The sequence below is a fragment of the Schistocerca nitens genome, chromosome 4 (genome assembly GCF_023898315.1).
Source record: "Schistocerca nitens isolate TAMUIC-IGC-003100 chromosome 4, iqSchNite1.1, whole genome shotgun sequence".
In the NCBI taxonomy this organism is placed as follows: Eukaryota; Metazoa; Arthropoda; class Insecta; order Orthoptera; family Acrididae; genus Schistocerca; species Schistocerca nitens.
The window spans coordinates 110,757,131-110,777,579 of NC_064617.1; the positions used below are offsets into that span (position 1 = coordinate 110,757,131).

A 20,449-nucleotide genomic window follows, 5' to 3' on the forward strand; every position below is an offset into this window, starting at 1 on the left:
GGAAACAACAAGGAAGGGAGAAGAATTCAAGTTATTATGCGATGATCTGACTTGGTCAGTAGTGTGTAAAGCGGAGTGTATGTATGTATGTATGTATCCCTGGAATCTCACCCCAAATCCCCGGATCCATTCCACCAAATCTAGCATACAAAGAGCAAACTTCACGAGTATCAGGACAGTGGTGTTTATGACCTCCTAGCTCCAGGAGTGGAGACACAGATAAGAAAGGTGTCTTTTGAGCTCCTGAAGTATAAGTGTTTCCTGCAAAACAAGCATGTTGTGGGAGTAATATTGGCCAGCTTTATTGTTCTGTTTTGCAGGGTCTAAAAATGTGGGTGGGTACAGTTGGGCGAGGGTTGCGATGGACAGAGGAGAGGATGGACAGAAAGAAAGGGTTGGAGGGAAAGTTCAGAAAGGGTAGGGTAGGAGGGAATGAACAGAGAGAGGGAGAAATGAGGGGAAGGAGGGAAAGAGAGAGGGGAGAGTGAGAGAGAGAGATAAAGAAGGGGAGGAGGGAGTAAACAGAGAGATAGGAGGAGGGAATGAACGGGCAGAGAGAGGGGAGGAGGCGTGTTTTGCAGGTGGTATTTGCATGCCTTGTTGGAGCAACAAGTGTGGATGGGCAGGGCTGAGCAGATAGACGGGGGAGGGGGGGGGGAGCAGATCGATAGTGGCAGAGAGTGGAGGATGAGGTGGACAGAAATGGGAGGAGATGATGGAGAGTGAGGCTGGAGGCGACTGACAGAGGGGACAGACAGATGGCGGAGGGGGGGGGGGATGTGCAAGTAGAGGGAGAAGCTAGACACGGCGAGGTGATGGCCAGAGAGGGGGAAGGAGGCAGGTGTGGGGCGAAGGAGATTGGCAGAGAGAAAGACAGGGAGAGGCAAGGGGAGGAGGTGAAAAGACAGAGAAAGTAGCAAAAAGAGAAATAGGCAGATAATGGTGAGAGGCTGCGGTAGACAGAGATTGAGGTAGACAGAGAGAGGTGGACACAGAGAGGGGTGAGGTGGAGGGGGAAGTGATGGACAGAGAGGGGGGAAGAGGCAGGTGTAAGTCTTAGAGAAGCAGTGGGCAGGCTGGAAACGGATGTGAGGAGGGAGAGATGGACTAGGAGAGGGAGAGTGGGGAGGAAATGTTCGGAGAGAGGGGGCGAATGAGATGGGCTGACAGAGAGACACAAGACGAGGAGGTGAAAAGACAGAGAAAGTGGGGACGAGGGAAAAGGACAGACAGTGGTGAGAGATTGAGGTAGACAGAGAGACAGGTGAACACTGAGAGGGGCGAGGAGAAGATCTGTGCAATAAGTGTCGAGCGAAAGCGCGGGGAAAAGACTAGTCGCCCCCCCCCCCCATGCAGCCAGCAGTGAGAGACGCACCTGTGTGCGGACCTCGCCGTAGCTGAGTGTGAGCGTGGCGCGGCCCGGCGCGGCGGGCGGCGCGTCTGCGATCCGCACCACGGTGCTGGGGTCGAGCCGCAGCTCGGCGTGCCGGTCGGCGCACGCCACGAAGTCCTCGGTGCGCATGTCCTCGACGCGCCGCAGCTCGCCCGTCGCCAGCTGGATCAGCGAGCCGCGCGTGAAGTTGCAGCGCGCCGACGGCGGCGACGCCGCGGGCCGGGGGGCGGCGGGGGCGGCGCCGGCCGGCGAGCGCGGCGGCGCGGGGGCGGCGGCGGCCGCCGAGGGGGCGGGCGCCAGCTGCGGCTTGTGCGCCGGCGGCGGGGGCGGCAGCGGGGGCGCCGGCGCGGGGGCCGGGGGCGAGGCGGCCGACGCGGAGGCGGAGGCGCTCGTCACCGTCGACGACGGAGGGCTGGGCCGCGTCAGGATGCGGTGCTTCAGCGAGCCCTCCTTGCCGCTAGGAACCTGCCGCACACGCCGGCGCTCGCTTACGTGCTGCTCACAGTTATACCCTCTTGTACAGCAAGCGGATTGGAGTTGTAAGGGTAAGAGACCAAGATAGGGAAGTGATGATTGAGGAGGAGGAAGCGAGAGTCAAGTACAAACCGTTTGGACAACTTGTACAGTTAGTAATTACAACAGAAAAAGAAAATACACCACACACGCACAATTCGACGAAAAACGTAATTAAAAGACATACACAACGACCAATCACAAAAATAAGCAAATAGGCAAATTCTTAACTGCTGCTTTGCCGATGACATGCTGTCAACCGATAAAACACATAAAAACAAGGCGACCTCTAGAAAACGATTTTCACAGTAATTTTGTTTCAGGACATAAGATACAAAAGCAACCATGCATATCTTATCATATTTGACAAAAATAAATCAATACCCTCAGAAGAGAGCACTAGTTGTCTTTAGGGCTTTTTTTCTAGAAAAGAGTTTGAGGGTACTCTGACATTGGATATAATGCAGCGAAAATTAATTATAACTGAAGCATGGGATACCACCCGTCTGCTTTTAGCCATGACGTCATCAACATGTCGAACTCTTCAGCTGACTTACAGCTCAAATGCAGCAGGCGATACCAAGAAACACCCAAGCACACAAGAGAATGTGGCATCGAACACTTCAGTTTACATCACCTCAAATAAAGCATACGATTCCCATGAACCCCTGAATAATAAAAGAAAATGGTATCGTACACTTCAATTGACCTATAGTATACCTCATATGAAATAGGTGAGTCCAATCAACCCTCCGGCATACAAAACAATACATGGAAATATTACCGAATACATATTTTAACCTTTTCCCACCAAAAACTGCACTGGTATCGTTCGTATTGCAATTACCAACACGAAAAAATGAAATAAAAAATTTACGTCCGTGAAATAAATCTTCGGAACTCTTTCAAGCTCTCAACATCGTAAAAAAATTTACTTTGTCGACGAAAAAGTTTAGGGGTACGCATCCCCCAGCGTTCCCCCAGAAAAACAGCACTGGTTGTCGAAACAGGTTTGCTGATGTTTGGTTTGTTGGGCGATCAACTGCGCGGTCATCAGCGGCCGTACAATTTTTTTCACCCAATCCAATCTATCCACTGCCACGAATGATGATAGTGAAATGATCAGGACAACACAAACACCCAGTCGTGGGGCAGAGATAATCCCCAACCCGCTCGGCAATCGAACCCGGGACCCCGTGATCCAGAGGCAGCGACGCTAGCCACTAAACCACGAGCTCCGGGCCAACATGTTTGGGTAAAACTAAAAAGAAATAAATTTTGTTTTGTAGAAGGCGCAGTTTAAAAACCCAAAATCTGCTCCCATGTTTTAAATCTGCAGATTGAGAGAGGTAAGAAATGAGGAGGTTCGCCATAGAATCTGCAAAGAAAGGAACATATGGCAAGCGGTCACAAGAAGGAGGGAGAGGACGGTAGGACAAGTGTTAAGACATCTGGGAATAACTTCTGTGGTACTAGAGGGAGCTGTAGAGGGTATAAACTGAAGGGGAAGCCAAGAGTTTGGAATACATGGACTATCCGGAGAGAAAGGCCCGACACGTAAAATGTAAACGACAGTGTAAATCCGATGAAGTTTTGCACAGACATTTTGGGCAGTGTCTCCAGTATGTCTGCTGCTCGCGTCATGTTGCACTTTGCGCATAGTGAGCATGTAAAGATGCCTGGAACAATAATGTCTCTCGCAAAGTATGGGCGCCTGTTGCGAAGTTCTACCTAACCTCACATGACGTACCAGTCACGCGTGTTCTTCTTCATGAAAATTCTCGGCCGCACGCTGCAGCGGCAATGGGGACGTCCTTGCATTGTTTTCGATTGGAAGTGCTTCATCGCCCTCTGATGTTCATCTCTGCTACATGAACCGCTGTCTACGAAGACAACATTTTGGCATAAACAGCGTATAGAAGTGGCGGAAAACACAGGTGCTTGCCTTCTATGACGAGGGTACTGAAATGAAATGACGTGTGACTAGGGCCTCCCGTCGGGTAGACCGTGCGCCTGGTGCAAGTCTTTCGAGTTGACACCACTTCTGCGACTTGCGTGTCGATGCTGATGAAATGATGATGATAATGTCAACACAACAGAAAATTTCCGGCCCAGCCGAGAATCGAACCCGGGCCTTTAGGTATGACATTCCGTCGCGCTGACCACTCAGCTGCCAGGGGCGGACACGAGGGTATTGCAAAGTAGGTACAACGCTACAGCAAATATCAGAGTCGCAGGGCAACACAAACACCCAGGCCCCGGGCAGAGAAAATCCCAAACCCGCCGGGGAATCGAAATAGAGAAGTAGCTGCAAGGTGGAGTAAGGTGTTGCAAATAAAACATGTATGATTTTCACTGTGGTTTCCATTACGGGACCGGTTGGGCCTTACTTTCCGAACAGCCGTCTTACATCCAACGACGTAGGATGTAAGTGCTACTCTGTGATGAAGAGGTTGGCACAGGAGAGGAAGCATCAAACCAGTCAGAGGACTGATGATCCTAAAGAAAGCAAGTGCATATAACCGCACTTATGTGATTGGAGATTACTGTGTAGTTTTTACAAAAAGTTTCTTCATACTTTTTTATTTTTGAACGACTTTTGTAATATTTTAGTGATAAGAATAGAGCAATTAATTGACCAAAAATGACATTATTCAAAGCAACCGAATATGGAGTATAATACTCTTTGGAGGACTATGTTAGCGTACTGTTCGTTACTAACGTCATTACATTGTTGTTACGACTACTGTTCTATTATGATTACTGGTACGATTACTGGTACTGCTCCTTGTCAAATATACGTACTCGTGTGAGCCATTTTTGTCAAGCGAAATGAATTTTGTGGAAATATATTGCACAAAAGTATTTCATGGTGTTTTCAGGAGCAGTGGCAAGGGGGCGGCTATAGCCCCCACCCCCAATGGAGTGTCGTATTACGCTGGATAAAATGACTTCAGAAATCAGCGAATATATTACTTCAACAGATTCAATCATTTTTTAATATTTATATAGAAATGTAGGTTGCAATGTATTTCAAACACATTTTACCAAAAGAATAAGAGCGGCAAATAGCTTCTTATCTAAACCAATAAATATTATTTAACTTAATATGAGCGTCTTATTATTTATTAATATACACTGGATGTATATTAATGTACAAGTACCACTTACAATAATCAAGAAAGCTAAATATGCCTACCAACACTTAAATTGCTGACCCCAGATAAAAACTTCGAAATCGCCGGACATCTGGGTCAAATCGTATTATTTTCCTGGGCACACACATTCTGTATACACGTTTTTACCCTGAACTCCACCGAGCGAGGTGGCGCAGTGGTTAGCACACTGGACTCGCATTCGGAAGGACGACGGTTCAATCCCGCGTCCGGCCATCCTGATTTAGGTTTTCCGCGATTTCCCTAAATCTCTCCAGGCAAATGCCGGGATGGTTCCTTTGAAAAGGGCAGGGCCGACTTCCTTTCCTAATCCGATGAGACCGATGACCTCGTAGTTTGGTCTCCTCCCCCGACACAACCCAACCCAACCCTGAACTCCAAAACAGTTACCAAAAACTACTTTAAGCAACACCAAATTTTACCAATTTGTCGGTGGAGGACCCCAACTCTCCTTTTTTAAAGCGATATACTATCCCCCCCCCCACCCTCGACCGACTTCTAGAACCGTCCCTGGGTGTTTTCGTGTCTGAATAATTGGAAAACTTAATCTCTGAAGACAGCACATCTGCCAAATCAAGCGCTTAATTACAAAAAAGTTATTAACTCCATACAACCCCAAGCTAAAGAACTAAAGCAAACGATAAAGACAGTTTAAAAAAAAGGAATGTTTTTCTCTGAATAATAATTCTGAACAAAAAGTCAGACATGTAGTAAGCATTCTTGAGAGATGACTCACAGCGACTGCAAGGGAATAATATCTCTGACGTTGCCCTAAACATTTCTAAATAATTACGAAACAAGCCCATTCAAGTTATCTAGTGAGAAATGTAGGAACTTTCCTAGACTATACTTTAAATAGAATGTGACTTACTGCAGAATTGTGTCTTTAACTAACTAGTTAGCGAAACAACACTTGCTCTACCAGTGCCAGCTTTACTGGCATATGTAAAATTGTGCAGTAAACAGGAAGGCAAACGACATAGTTTCCTCACTCAGATTATAAACTGAGATGCAATTTTGTCATATGATGACATGATGGAGACCGTGGCTGTTGTTTAAAGACAAATGTTGATGGTGTTGATGGTGTTTTATGTATCAAAACATGTGGTGTGTGGTAGAAATCTTCTCAGTGACAAATCTAAAGTGTTCAGTGAGAAAAATTTACGTTTACTACAGTAAGAATCCAGTGGAAATGTATTCACATCTGTTGGACGAATGTTATGAAAACAAACACTCCAAACGGACATTTCACGACAATTAATCTGTAAAAAACAGACCACATGTCATAAAGAAAGCGTGTAAACCGTCTCAGGATGAATCACAGCAATTCGAAACCGGTAACTGTACCCTTTGAATAAAGGATCTGAAAGTACATTTGTGGCTAGTTGCTGTCCCAACACCATCAACATTTGTCTGTAGACTGAGATACTGAAGAAGGCTTTAAGAAAGTGAGCCCCTTCCTCCTATAATAATTGATCTAAATTGCATCCCTGAGACCCCACTGAAGTCAGGTGGAAGGAACAAACATTAAGTTAATTCAGCCAAGAAGGGAGCGGTTTTAGCAGGAAGCAGGTGCAGGAGAGGTTAGCGTCAAATGGGGCAGAACGCCGGGGCAGCGGGGTGCTCTGGTCGCGCTACTAGCTGACGGCTGTCAGAAGGGCAAGGGAGGCGGCAAGTGGAAAGTGGCATGCGGGCTTACACTGCACGAGCAGCGAAGTTCTCATAGCAAGTACCACACGTGTCACTGTTAAGTTGGCAGATCCTCTGACAAGGCCTACCAGCTGCTGCGTCGGCTTCGCTCGGCGCGCGGACAGTACCTTGAAGGGGGGCCTCCTCTGCTGGTGGTGGGGCGGCTGCAGCAGAAGCGACTGGCCGGGCTTGACCGGCGGGCTGTAGGACGCAAGGTAGGTGGGCGGCACGTGGTAGGCCTCCGGCTGCGGCGGCGGGGGCGGCTGGTACTGCGCCAGCACCACCGGCTGCTCGCGGTCCCTCTCCCTGTCGCGCTCCCTGTCCCGCTCCCTCTCCCTCTCCCGCTCCCTGGCGTCCCTCTCGCGCTCGCGGTCTCGCTGCGCCAGCTGCGGGGCGGCGCTGGGCGGCGGCTGCGCGTGCCGGCTCAGCAGGTAGTGGGCCGCGGGGCCCGCCGAGTAGAGCGCGCCGTACGGGTAGTGGTGGTAGGCGGCGGCGGCCGGAGCGGGGGCGGCGAAGGCGCGCGCGTACTCCTCCTCGGACACGACGACGCCGGAGGCCGCGCTGGCGGACACCTTCACGGAGCGCGGCGGCGGCGGGGGCGGCGGAGCGCCGGAGGCGGCCGACGAGGGCGGCGGGTGCGGCTGCGCGCCGGAGGTGGGCGGCGGGGGCGGCGCCAGCACGCGGTGACAGCCCGCATTGTAGCGCGCCAGCAGCGGCGCCGGCCGCGGCAGCGGGCGCACGAACTCGCCGCCCAGCCCGTGCGCGCCGCCGTCCACCACCAGGTGGCTCGCCGAGATCATCGGGCGCTACCTGCCGAAACAGACGACGTCACTGCCACCACTCTCATTCTGTCGCCTACTGAGCCTACTATGTTACGGTGCTAGCTGCACCTGGCCACGCTTAGCTGTGGCTCAGTCTGTTTAAACAGAAAAGAAGAAAAAGAGAAAGCACAAGTTTCTAATATGTATGTGAATTTGATATACGTCCTAATCTCCTCCTCTTCCCTGTTTCTGTCCACCTACCCCTCCCCCTTCCCTTGTGCACCTGCTTTTCGTTCCCCCTATCTCTGTCCATCTTCTCCTCCCCCTCTCCATCTCCTCCTGCCTCCCCTCTCTCCCCCTTTTCTCTGTCCATCTCCCCCCTCTCCATCTCCTCAAATGGTTCAAATGGCTCTGAGCACTATGGGACTTAACATCTGAGGTCATCAGTCCTCTAGAACTTAGAACTACTTAAACCTAACTAACCTAAGGACATCACACACACCGAACCTGCGACCGTAGAACCGCTCGGCCACACTGGCCGGCTCCATCTCCTCCTGCCGCCCCTCTCTCCCCCTCTCTCTCTGTCCATGTTCTCCTCCCCCCTCTCCATCTCCTCCTGCCCCTCTGTCCGTCCATCTCCTCTTTCCCTTTTTCTATGCCCACTTCCTCCCATTCCTCTCTCCATTTCGTCTTCCTTCCTCTCGCTGTCCTCGAGCCTAGTTACAGATTATAGCGTCCCCAGCGAAATAATAATACTAAAAGACTTAAAAAAACGGTATTTATAAAGAAGAGACATTTAAAACTTGAATAATATAGATTTTTTATCATGTACACGTATTACAATAATTTCTCTGTGTAAGTTTCGAGTGCAAAGAAATATAACAAAATGATCTAGAGAGACGACAAGATACGCTCTTTTGTTAATTTTTTAGTCGTCTTCACTTCTCAGTTGCGTGTAGACGGACATCTTGCGAGTGCTGGCAAATATTGCATATTTGCACTAAGTAAGCAGATAATATATTGATTTAATATTATTGTGCACTTTTAATTTGTAAGATGTGATCCCGATTTCATGTCCGCCTTCCTTGAATTAACCTGCATTCGAGTAATTTACAGTTCAACAATCGCAGCAGCCGATGCAGCCAACGACGCCATTACGTGTCGATATTAACTTATAAAATTTAGCGTAAGCGAAATACTCGCCCGCTATCAACATAATATACATTTTTCTCCACAGCCTCCCGACGTTGCAGAAAATACGTAGCTTTTAAGATTCTTTTTTTCAGTACCACAGCCGAGAGCCAGAGCCAGGACTCCGACTACAATGCAATGGTTAACGGAGGTAAGAAGAAATACTCTCGCGCGTGTGTGGGCCGCAATTGTAATTTATAACTAAAGATTTTTTGCTTTAAAATGAACTGACTAGCCGAGGAAATTAATATGAAAAGTTTATGCCATTGTTCAACTTATATGCTCAAATCTTAAGATTCAGCGAGTCTAACATTCATTAACGTAACAAATAATTTAAGATTAATAATGTTAAAAGGGAGAACTTCACAAAAGCATTTAATCGTAAATCAAAATTGAATGAAATATCATTTTTATTAAGGCCCACCACGTAAGTCGGCAACAATCAAAAATAAAAATAATAATATATTAAATTACGACGGCCGACGGACGCGAGAAGCTCTCCTACCAACTTTTCACTATTCACTTCCTTGTTCTTCACAAGTTGACGACAGTAACCCGCGCACCGTCAGGCTTCACTCGCTAGAGCTGCACATGAAACCGAAATACCCTCTGTAGGGCATAACTTCAAACTATATTGTCATGTAGTTTCAACATACCGATTGCAATACGAGAGGAGAAAAAATTATCCTCTCTCGCAATTATTACTAGCTGTGCTTATAAAGTTTTAAAGCATAATGACTTTTCGTTGACTTACGGCCACTCGACTCGGAACATAAGCTCGTATTGGTCACTGACAGAGGAGGAAAGCAGCACTGTCCTTTCCAAAGGAACTGTCGCGGCATTCGGACTGTTTGGTTAGCATGAAAAATCTAAATCTCAATGTGTGGACAGGTATCTAAATCAGTTTCCTCGAAATAGCGACACATGACAACTGGTGGTTGCAGAGAGTGAAGAGATTCGCTCCACATCGCACCTAACGCGGCCCGTCCCACTAGAGACGCACAGCTTCTGTCTGGCTCGCTGCAGGGCATTCCCGCTTCTCGTTTTACACAGAGCCGCGTGGCAGGCGCCGTACCGTCTGCTATGTAAGCAGGAGATCCCGGGTTCGAGTCCCAGTCGGAGCACACATTTTCAGCTGTCCCCATCTAGGATATCAACAACACCTGTTGGCAGCTGAGGGTTTCAATTAATATCATTTATTCTGGGAAATAGAAGATGGCTGAAGAGAATCCTTGACATATAAAGAAAAAGTAGTAATGTTTTAAAGTTGGGAGGAAGATACGATTTCAGGATGGTTATCGTGGTCAGTTAGCATGAGGTGGTTGAAATATCGTTGGGACTGGATGTATGTGTAAAGTTTAAAAGCGCGCCAGAGTACGAGGCTTGCTAATTAGCTATGAAACGACTGCATGGTTGGCAAACAAATCTGGGACAACTGTAAGAAACCCGAATGGGTTCAACGTGAGTGAGGATAGGGGAGGAATCAATTACATGCGGGCATCGAGTGGGAAGAACATACGGATGCGGGGAGCGAGGGAGACTGCATGGGATTCGAAGAAAAGGAACAATCCAGCCATTGGCGTTAACCGATTAAGGGATGGGAAACTGGATTCCAGTCCTCTCAAATGTGAGTCTAGTGTCTTAAGCAAGTGAAACCCCATGTCATTTATTAGAGCGCTATAATCCAGTATTCAATGTCTTGAAGCGTTCCAGCCGTCACCACATGGACGGAAGTGTTTTGCTGGCTATTCAAACAACTATAACGAAAATTTGTCATTTTGGATAAGAGCTTATGCCATCCGCATTTATTTCTGAGCTGTATATTAGTCGTAACTAGTGACGATAAAGGTGACCCGAATACAGGCGCATGTTCGCTTCGTAAATGAATAACATCTGCCGCCATATTTGTGATGTTTGCTCTGAAGCTCCGTAGCAAAGTAAGTGCCTTCTGTTCGAGACATGAGAATACTGACAATGAAGAACTAGGCAAACAACAAATTCTATGAAAACGTATTAATTTTTCGTCGTGTTTCCATGACGCAACGGCCTTGCCGCGGGGTATACACCGCTTCCCCGTCAGATCACCGAAGTTAAGCGCTATCGGGCGTGGCCGGCACGTGGATGGGTAACCATCAGGGCCGCCATGTGCTGTTGCCATTTTTCGGGGTGCTCTCAGCCTCGTAATGGCAATTGAGGAGCTACTCGACCGAACAGTAGCGGCTCCCGTTAAAGAAAACCATCATAACGAGCGGGACAGCCGTGTGCTGACCACACGACCCTCCTATCCGCATCCTCAGTGAGGACGACACGGCGGTCGGATGGTCCCAATGGACCACTTGTGGCCTGAAGACAGAGTGCTTGCCTTTGTTTCCACTATTTAATACAACCTCATAACCGTCCCTCTGGTGCCTATTACCTTCCCTAAGGTCAAACTGACCTTCAGTTAACGAAACTCGTTTCTTCCATTCTTTGTTATATTGGACACATGAACTAAGGTGATTATACGATAGTTCTCAAAATTACTTACCCTGGCTATCTTTAAAATTGTGTGGAAAGCACCCATTTGCTTCTATAATCGTCACCATTATAGCTGAAACTTGTGGAAGGCCTCCTTTGACTTATCTGTATTACCGACGTAAATCACAACTTGTATTCCACTTCGCAATACTCACGTTTGCCACTGGACACTCTTTGTTTGCAGATCCACCAGTTAACAAATCATGGAAGCTGAGCTTAATTTACGATGCGTTATCACTGTCTCTGCATCGAGTGGCTACTACCGCTTCGATCGATGAAATATGCCTACGCTAAGGTGAAAGCGAATAATCATCTAAAATAATATTTAGAAAAGCTGTCTAACTTGAATATGATAGACTCGAATCACGTTTTCGGCCTGGCATTACGTAAGGCTTCAGGCTTCTGCTTAACTTGCGCTCTCAAGTGCCTTTCTCATATCTTCTCACACTAACAAGTTATATTTATTTCAAGAAAATTCCACTTCTCGAAGAGTGGTATTCCATAAAACAGATGCTATACTGTGCCTTATACGATGAAACGATTCTGTCTGGATTTTCCGCCGTTCTACAGTTCACGTACTGTTAAGACGGAGTCAGAGATAAACGTTTGTGCCACACACTCATTCACATGCTTATCACCCTAGTGTCTGAAGTGTTTTCTATCAGCACACACAGCAGCAAAGTCGTACGGCACATCAAATCGGATTACGGCCAGCGATAAGTAAGATTAAAGATAACAGTCGTCACGCATGAAGAAACAACAATGTCTCATTACGCGTTTTCTCGATGTCCATGTCTTGATGCCTCGACAAATAAAGAAGATATAGATAAGTGTTTTGAAAGAAAAAAAAGGAAGTTTAAAGTTTAAGCTTCCATCGTAATCAAGATCGTTAGCGTGAGTTGGTAGGCTGGACAAAAAAAAATCAGTCTGGAAGTTGCTGGAGCCATCCTCACACACCGTGAAGCGCGGCAAACCTTGTATGCATTGTGGCTGACGCACGCCCAGAAACAAGCTAGTACATCACACTGAATGTAGTTTGTGACCGTGGCACCCTCCGGTGGCAGGTGCTGGCTATAATCTGTCTCACCGGCCACAAAGTTTGTTTACAAACCTGCGCGTAAAATATCTTCCAAGATATTGAGGGTTGGGGGCGTCCACTTAGATGAACATCTCGCCACCGCTGAGAAAGAAGGTGTCTTGGTAGGACGGATGCGTGGGTTCTAGGGCAGGACACACACAATCAGAGTAACACAGAATAGTGAATAGTAAAATATATTACTCAACTTTGATAACACTGGTTACAGCAGTTGTAGAATGCAGGTTTACCCTATCTGTCCTGCGTTGATTACAGTTCCATAAACAGTAACTAGTTCGTCCCCACCCACGTGTCGTGAAATCTCCAATCCATTTCGCCGTTCGACTTTATTCTCCTTACTTGCAACTGGTTTTACAAGCTCAAGTACCGGTACCATATCTTTAATTGCGATGTTGCTTTTTTCTCCTCGTGTTACCAGTGAATAACTACAAAAAATTTGAATGTGGAAGGAAATCACATGTACCTGAACATTAACAAGCTGACACCAAAGTAATAGGTACAAATTACACTCTCAGTTTAGTATATTGTACGTAATAGATACCTGTTAGAAAGACGTAACATTAGAATGTTCGACTATTAAAAAAAATAACTATAGTTTTGAGTCTTACTTTGCAACAAATTGTTCTTCGATTCCTTCATTCCTTAACCTTACACGAAACTAATATCTATGAGTTGCCTCCCCCTCTCCTTCCCCAACCCAGGTTCTGAGTACGCTCTCGAATGAAGGGTAGTATATTGAAGAGAATACAGTAAGCAGGTTCAACTGGATGTGCGAGGGTTGCCTAAAAGTAATGCACGGCATTTTTTTTTCTCGGCCGAAAACAACGCTACGAATGCGAAACGTTACGTATGTATTATCTGAAGTCTCCCGAGTGAGCGCACCAAGTTTCCTGCACTTGCAACAGACAACGTAGCTGCAGGACAGTTTCAAAAAAGCGTCTGTAGGTGGTGTACGTTACAAGCAACATGCCGTCAATGAATTTCTGTATAGAATATTCACAAACGCTTGTCCAAAGTCTATGGAGCATCTGCTGTCCACAGAAGTACAGTTAATCGCTGGGCACGGAGGGTGACGTCATCAAAAGGCAGCTCGGCGGAGCTCCACCATTTGCAGCGGTCGGGGAGACCAACCACGGCTGTCGCACCTGACGTGTTGCAGAGAGCTGATGATAGTCATTCGCGCTGCATCTGTCAGTCAGCAAAGGAAGTTCACACAGTGAAGCACTGCCTCCGCCACCAGGACAAGGATTGGTACCGACAGGGCATGCACAGCCCTTGTTTCGCGCTGGACGAAGGCCATAGAACGGGATGGAGATTACGTGGAAAAATAGGGTGTGTAGATAAAACACCATTCTTTCGTGTGTGTAATTCTCGTTATGTTCAATGAAGAATTGTTGAAGAACAAAATGCGGTGCGTTACTTTCTGGACAACCCTCGTAGTTTGCAGTAGTGATACGGAGATAAAAGACTTGCACAGGAAAGGCTCGAGGGCAGATGCGTCCAATAAATCTTCGTCCTGCAAGACTACAACAACGAATTTAATGAGGAAATACTGCAAAACTATTCTACCGAGCTAAGTTTACGAGGGGCGTTCAATAAGTATCGCAAAACTTTGTTATCATCGTCCAGTTTCGGTTGAAAAAACGCGGAATTTGTTGTGGGTCATCGTAGAATATTCCCGCTATTCACTGCTCAAAAGAAAGTGGTTAGGATAAAGTGTGGCGTTCATAGTCGCACATCTTGTAGGCAATATTTTAAAAGATTGGGAATTCTTACAACAGCCTCACAGTACATTTACTCACTAATGAAATTTGTTCTCAACAACATGGACCAGTTTAAAAACAACAGTGACATTCATGATTATAATGCCAGAAAAAAGAAAGACTTACACTATCCTTTACTCAACCTATCTTTGGCACAGAAAGGGGTAAAATATGCTGCTATAAAAATTTTAGACAAATTACCGGATGAAATAAAATGTCTGACAGGCAGCAGTAATAGCTTCAAAAATAAACTGAAATCATATCTCCTTGACAACTCCTTCTACACCATGGATGATCTCTTGAAAAGGTATTTTTTTTCTTTATTGTTATTTTTAAACCTGTTTACAGGCAAGCCTGCAGCAGCATACTACGCCGCTCTTTGGCCTCAGAGAAACACAAAAGACACAAATGAAGACAATTAGAGAAAGAAAGATGGTGGACATATAAACGGAGACAAACACTTTTTAAAATACATGGTGCCGTTCACGGGCGTAGAGTCCAAAATAAAATTGTTCAGACACTTGGACACATACAGAGACGAAAATTGTCACACGTGAACGTAGGTGCACAGAACGAATAACACTGAACCACTTAAGCACAAAACGACGGCACACACAGAAACACGAGGCGTTCATCTCCAGCGCGTGAATGTTCACTAACCGTGTACGAGTCCGGGGACCTGCCAAGAGAGGAGGAGGGGAGGTGGGAGAGGGAGAGGGGAGAGCAGATGCCATGGGCCAGGGAGATAGGGGGAGGGGGGAAGGGGGAGGGGAAGCCCGGGGGAAGAGGGGCGGAGGAAGGGGGATGGGGGAAAAGGAAAGAGAAGGGGGGTAGGGTGCCTAAAGGAAAGAACACAGGAAGTGGGGAGGGGAGGATCAAAGTTGATAGGAGGGGTAGATGGAGGGGAGGAGTACATCATCAGGGAGGGGGAGCTGGCGGAAGCCACCTTGGGAGAGGGTAAGGAGGGTGGAGAGATGGAGACCGGGTGGAGTGTGGGAATACAGGCGCGGCAGCGGGCGGGCGTGGGAGAGGAGAGGTGAGACAAGCGAATGAGGAGGATCGAGTTTGCGGGAGGTGTACAGGATCCGTATCCTTTCAAGGAAAAGGAGGAGGTGGGGGAAGGGGATGAGATCATACAGGATCCGCGTGGGGGAGGGGAGACGGATGTGATACGCGAGGCGGAGAGCATGGCATTCAAGGATTTGGAGGATTTATAAAAGGTAGGGGGGGGGGGGCGGAGATCCAGGCCGGATGGGCGTAACAAAGGATAGGGCGGATGAGGGATTTATAGGTGTGGAGGATGGTGGAGGGGTCCAGACCCCATGTACGGCCGGAAAGGAGCTTGAGGAGATGGAGTCGGGAGCGTGCCTTGGCTTGGATTGTCCGGAGATGGGGAGTCCAGGAGAGGCGACGGTCGAGGGTGACGCCAAGGTAAGGGTGGGAGTGAGGGCGATATGACGGCCATAGATGGTGAGATAGAAATCAAGGAGGCGGAAGGAAGGGGTGGTTTTGCCTACAATGATCGCCTGTTGAAAAGGTATAAATAAACCTATAAATATAGTAGTGCATTTTGTGCCATTTAAGGGAATGAGGTAAATAATACAAATATTAATCCTTAACTCTGTATTGTAATATATATATATATATATATATATATATATATATATATTAAAAAATCGTGTTTCATATGCGCATTTCTTGTGCACGTTCCACATCATAACGGTTACCGTATCGTGCGATTGATCAGTGGAACACGCAACCAACTAACTACTGACCCGCTTCATCCCGTATAGTTTTATGAAGTTCCGACAGATAGCTGGGCTATACACAGCCTTCAAAATGGCGCCTTTAACGGAGGTGGGCTCTAAGCAGAGAACTGTCACCGAGTTTCTTTTGGCAGATAAACAGAGCATCACAAATATTTATAGACGCTTGCAGAATGTCTACGGAGGCCTGGCACAGAACAAAAGCACGGCGAGTCGTTGGGCGAGGCTTCTGTCATCACCGTAACAAGATCACAACCTGTCCGAAATCGCCGACCGGTCTCAGGCGCTGCAGTCACGGACTGTGCGGCTGGTCCCGGCGGAGGTTCGAGTCCTCCCTCGGGCATGGGTGTGTGTGTTTGTCCTTAGGATAATTTAGATTAAGTAGTGTGTAAGCTTAGGGACTGATGACATAAGAAGTTAAATCCCATAAGATTTCACACACATTTGAACTTTTTTTTTGTCCGAACTCTCATGAAACAGCCCGCCGTACATAGCTGTATCTTCTTTAACGTTGGAACGTGCGGACACTCTCATTCGAGCTGATTGACGGATCACAGTCACACACCTCTCTGCAAAATTTAACGTCTCTGTTGACAGTGCAGACACACTCGTCCACCAGTTGGGGTACTCAAGAGGCGTGTATCCGTTGGGTTCCTTGCTGCCTAACAGAAGATCGTAAAGAGCAAAGATGGACCGTTTGTGCGGAGTTGCTTGCACGTTAAGAGGCTGATCGTGACAACCTTTTATCGAATGTCGTAACGGGCCATGAAATATGGGTTCATCACTTCGAACAGGAAACAAAACGGTATACCTCTCCGAAGAAAAAATGTTCAAATCCGCTCCCTCAACCGGTAAAGTCGTGGCAACGTTCTCCTGGGAATCTGAAGGGGTTATTCCGTTCGATGTCCTCCCTCATAGTGGAACGATCAATTCTGTGCTACCCTCAGGAAATTGGAGGCTCGACTTCAGTGTGTTCGTCGCCACAAAAATGCAAACCAAGTACTCCTTCTCCGTGACAACTCAAGGCCTCACACACGTCTGTGCACCCGAGAAGCGCTCACAAAACAGCCCGGATCTCGCACCTTCCGACTTTCATCTGTTTGGCCCAATGAAGGATGCAGTGCGTGGATGATTCGGAGATTTTTGATGTCGCGAGGCGCTGACTCCAACATCGGCCAGTAGAGAGGTACCATGAGGACATACAGGTCCTCAGGTGGCGTAAGTATGCCGCTCTAAACGGAGATTATGTCGAAAAAATAGGGTTTTCTAGTCCAAAGAGTAGGGAATAAACTACTGGCCATTAAAATTGCTACGCCAAGAAGAAATGCAGATCATAAACGGGTATTCAGTGGACAAATATATTATACTAGAACTGACATGTGATGACATTTTCACGCAGTTTGGGTGCATTGATCCTGATAAATCAGTACCCAGAACAACCACCTCTGGCCGTAATAACGGCCTTGATACGCCTGGGCATTGTCAAAGAGAGCTTGCATGGCGTGTACAGGTACAGCTGCCCATGCAGCTACAACACGATACCACAGTTCATCAAGAGTAGTGACTGGCGTATTGTGACGAGCCAGTAGCTCGGCCACCATTGACCAGACGTTTTCAATTGGTGAGAGATCTGGAGAATGTGCTGGCCAGGGCAGCAGTCGAACATTTTCTGTATCCAGAAAGGCCAGTAAAGGACCTGCAACATGCGGGCGTGCATTATCCTGCTGAAATGTAGGGTTTCGCAGGGATCGAATGAAGGGTAGAGCCACGGGTCGTAACACATCTGAAATGTAACGTCCACTGTTCAGAGTGCCGTCAATGCGAACGAGAGGTGACCGAAACGTGTAACCAATGGCACCCCATACCATCACGCCGGGTGATACGCCAGTATGGCGATGACGAATACACGCTTCCAATGCGCGTTCACCGCGATGTCGCCAAACACGGATGCGACCATCACAATGCTGTAAACAGAACCTGGATTCATCCGAAAAAAAATTACGATTTGCCATTCGTGCACCCAGGTTCGTCGTTGAGAACACCATCGCAGGCGCTCCTGTCTGTGATGCAGCGTCAAGGGTAACCGCAGCCATGGTCTCCGAGCTGATAGTCCATGCTGCTGCAAACGTCGTCGAGCTGTTCGTGCAGATGGTTGTTGTCTTGCAAACGTCCCCATCTGTTGACTCAGGGATCGAGACGTGGCTGCACGGTCCGTTACAGCCATGCGGATAAGATGCCTGTCATCTCGACTGCTAGTGATACGAGGCCGTTGGAATCCAGCACGGCGTTCCATATTACCCTCCTGAACCCACCGATTCCATATTCTGCTAACAGTCATTGGATCTCGACCAACGCGAGCAGCAATGTCGCGATACGATAAACCGAAATCGCGATAGGCGACAATCCGACCTTTATCAAAGTCGGAAACGTGATGGTACGCATTTATCCTCCGTACACGAGGCATCACAACAACGTTTCACCAGGCAACGCCGGTCAACTGCTGTTTGTGTATGAGAAATCTGTTGGAAACTTTCCTCATGTCAGCACGTTGTAGGTGTCGCCACCGGCTCCAATCTCGTGTGCATGCTCTGAAAAGCTAATCATTTGCATGTCACAGCATCTTCTTCCTGTCGATTAAATTTCGCGTCTGTAGCACATCTTCGTGGTGTAGCAATTTTAATGGCCAGTAGTGTAACATGGTGTATTGGAATCTTGAATAAATCCAACCTGCTTTCAGAAAAAATGTGTTACATTACTTAATGCACGTCTCTTACGTATCAGGGACGTGGATGGAGAAAATTTGGAAAAACACGATTTTCTGCACCCATCGATCCATTCATGAGCACGTCGACACGGTTATAGCTGAGTGCGTCTCTCCACAATTCTCTCGCAACTGCGGAGTAATCTATCTGTGTTGTAGCTCGGCGATGACATTTTTATCTACGAGTGTTTACAATGAAATGTACTGCGACATGCTCTCACTTAACCGAGAAGGTCGACCATCGCTCGGCTTATCGCGTGCTCATTCACCGCCCTTATCAGCAGCGATAATAAAAGTTTCCGATAAGACAGACAGGCACCAAATGAGAGTTTCGTAACTGCCAGCTGCAAAAAAACCATGAAGGCAACACCGCCGGACGTGACGGGAGAGAGATAACCCATTATCAGCGACAATCCTGTAGTTACCTTCCATTTAATCAATGTATCGGTGACTTTACTCGTAGAAATTTTTTAAGCACACGCTACAGTTTTCTTATTACTATTCCGCGAAATGTAGTTTGCGAGAATCCGCGCCTGATATAGCTGAGAGTACCCGCCCAGCTTTTGACAGCGTTACGGTGATCATTGGCATCGCAAGAATCTGTGATACCGGTACGGTAGTTCAATTTCCTTGCTTCTGAAATCTTGTGTAATTTTGCTTCCTACCTTAAACAATATTTGGACTTCCTCCACTACTGTGACGTTTCCATCTTTGATTTTAAGTATATACTTATTCACTTTTCTACTACTCTTCCATCGCTTTCGTCTTTGGTTTGTTTACCCTTAAGCCATATTGTGTTTTAGGTAGAGTGCCTATTCCTTCCAACGTTGGTTCCAAGTCTTCCTTAAATCCGGCTACTTGCTATGCCGCTGTGAGTCTCAGCATTGGTATCTTTACCCTTGCATTCTTGCAATTCTTTTCTGCTTCTTTGACGTACAAGTTAAATAGCGCGAGATGTTAACCAGTGGTGACTATTGTTATTTTAATTTAAGACAGATGAACACAATGACTGGGTGAAGACAAAGAAATAAACAGATGAGTAAAAATGCACTTTAGCGCTTTTAGTAAACTAAACAGGATTTCGAAAGTACAACGAAAAACTAGCAAAAGTAGCTAATTTCATTTTTTTATTTATTCTATGACTACTTTCGGACCGGGACCCTTTTTCAGAATCATCGCAACAGATAATCAAAATGGTATTTCCGAAAATTCAAAAACTGAAATTTGAAAATGGGTCCCGGCCCGAAACTAATCATGGAATAAATAAAAAAAAGTGGAATTTAGAACATTGGCTAATTTTTCGTTGTACTGATTAACAGAAGTTGCTGACCTGCAATTATTCCAGCATGCTGTAAGTTCGTAAAAAGGATATCCAAAGCTAAGCTTTCGAAAGTATGAGGCAGATTCTCAGATGACGGCAGACGCTGCAAGAAAGGTGTTGAACATCACGGTGGGCTTTACTGTTAATTTCAGAGAGCGTACGTGCGTAGAGCAGTCAACCAAATTATTGCCCCCTCCAACGTAATCTCGAGAAAAGACCATGGAGGTAAATGAAATTAGAGAGATTGGAGCCCAAACGAAGGCTTGCCAACAATCGTACTTTTCGCGAACCATTCGCGACTGGAACAGGAAAGGGCCGAAGTGACAGTGTTACGTAAAGTACCTTCCGCTGTACAACATAAGGTGGCTTGCGAAGTGCAGATGTACATGTAGACCCTTAGTGAAACGCATAATTATCGATATGCGACAGTATCATCTGCGACGAATCGCGTCTCAAAAAGGTTTTACAAATATTCAGTCGGATCTTGACAATACTCGTACTT

The 20,449-nt window shown here is 47.0% G+C and overlaps 1 protein-coding gene and 1 long non-coding RNA gene across 2 annotated transcripts in view; both read right to left on the reverse strand.

The window, feature by feature from the left end:
* Window positions 1-7,468, reverse strand: part of LOC126252148 (ataxin-1) — a 36,621-nt gene extending 29,153 nt beyond the window's left edge. The window contains exons 1-5 of the mRNA XM_049953016.1: window positions 7,460-7,468; window positions 7,125-7,412; window positions 6,861-7,040; window positions 1,763-1,858; window positions 1,376-1,612 (exon numbers count right to left, since the gene is read on the reverse strand). Coding sequence (XP_049808973.1) covers window positions 1,376-1,612; window positions 1,763-1,858; window positions 6,861-7,040; window positions 7,125-7,412; window positions 7,460-7,468 — 810 coding nt within the window. The remainder of the gene's footprint in view (window positions 1-1,375; window positions 1,613-1,762; window positions 1,859-6,860; window positions 7,041-7,124; window positions 7,413-7,459) is intronic.
* A 48-nt stretch (window positions 7,469-7,516) lies between these two features.
* Window positions 7,517-20,449, reverse strand: part of LOC126251809 (uncharacterized) — a 781,546-nt gene continuing 768,613 nt past the window's right edge. The window contains exon 6 of the long non-coding RNA XR_007545788.1: window positions 7,517-7,581. This is a non-coding gene — a long non-coding RNA (uncharacterized LOC126251809). The remainder of the gene's footprint in view (window positions 7,582-20,449) is intronic.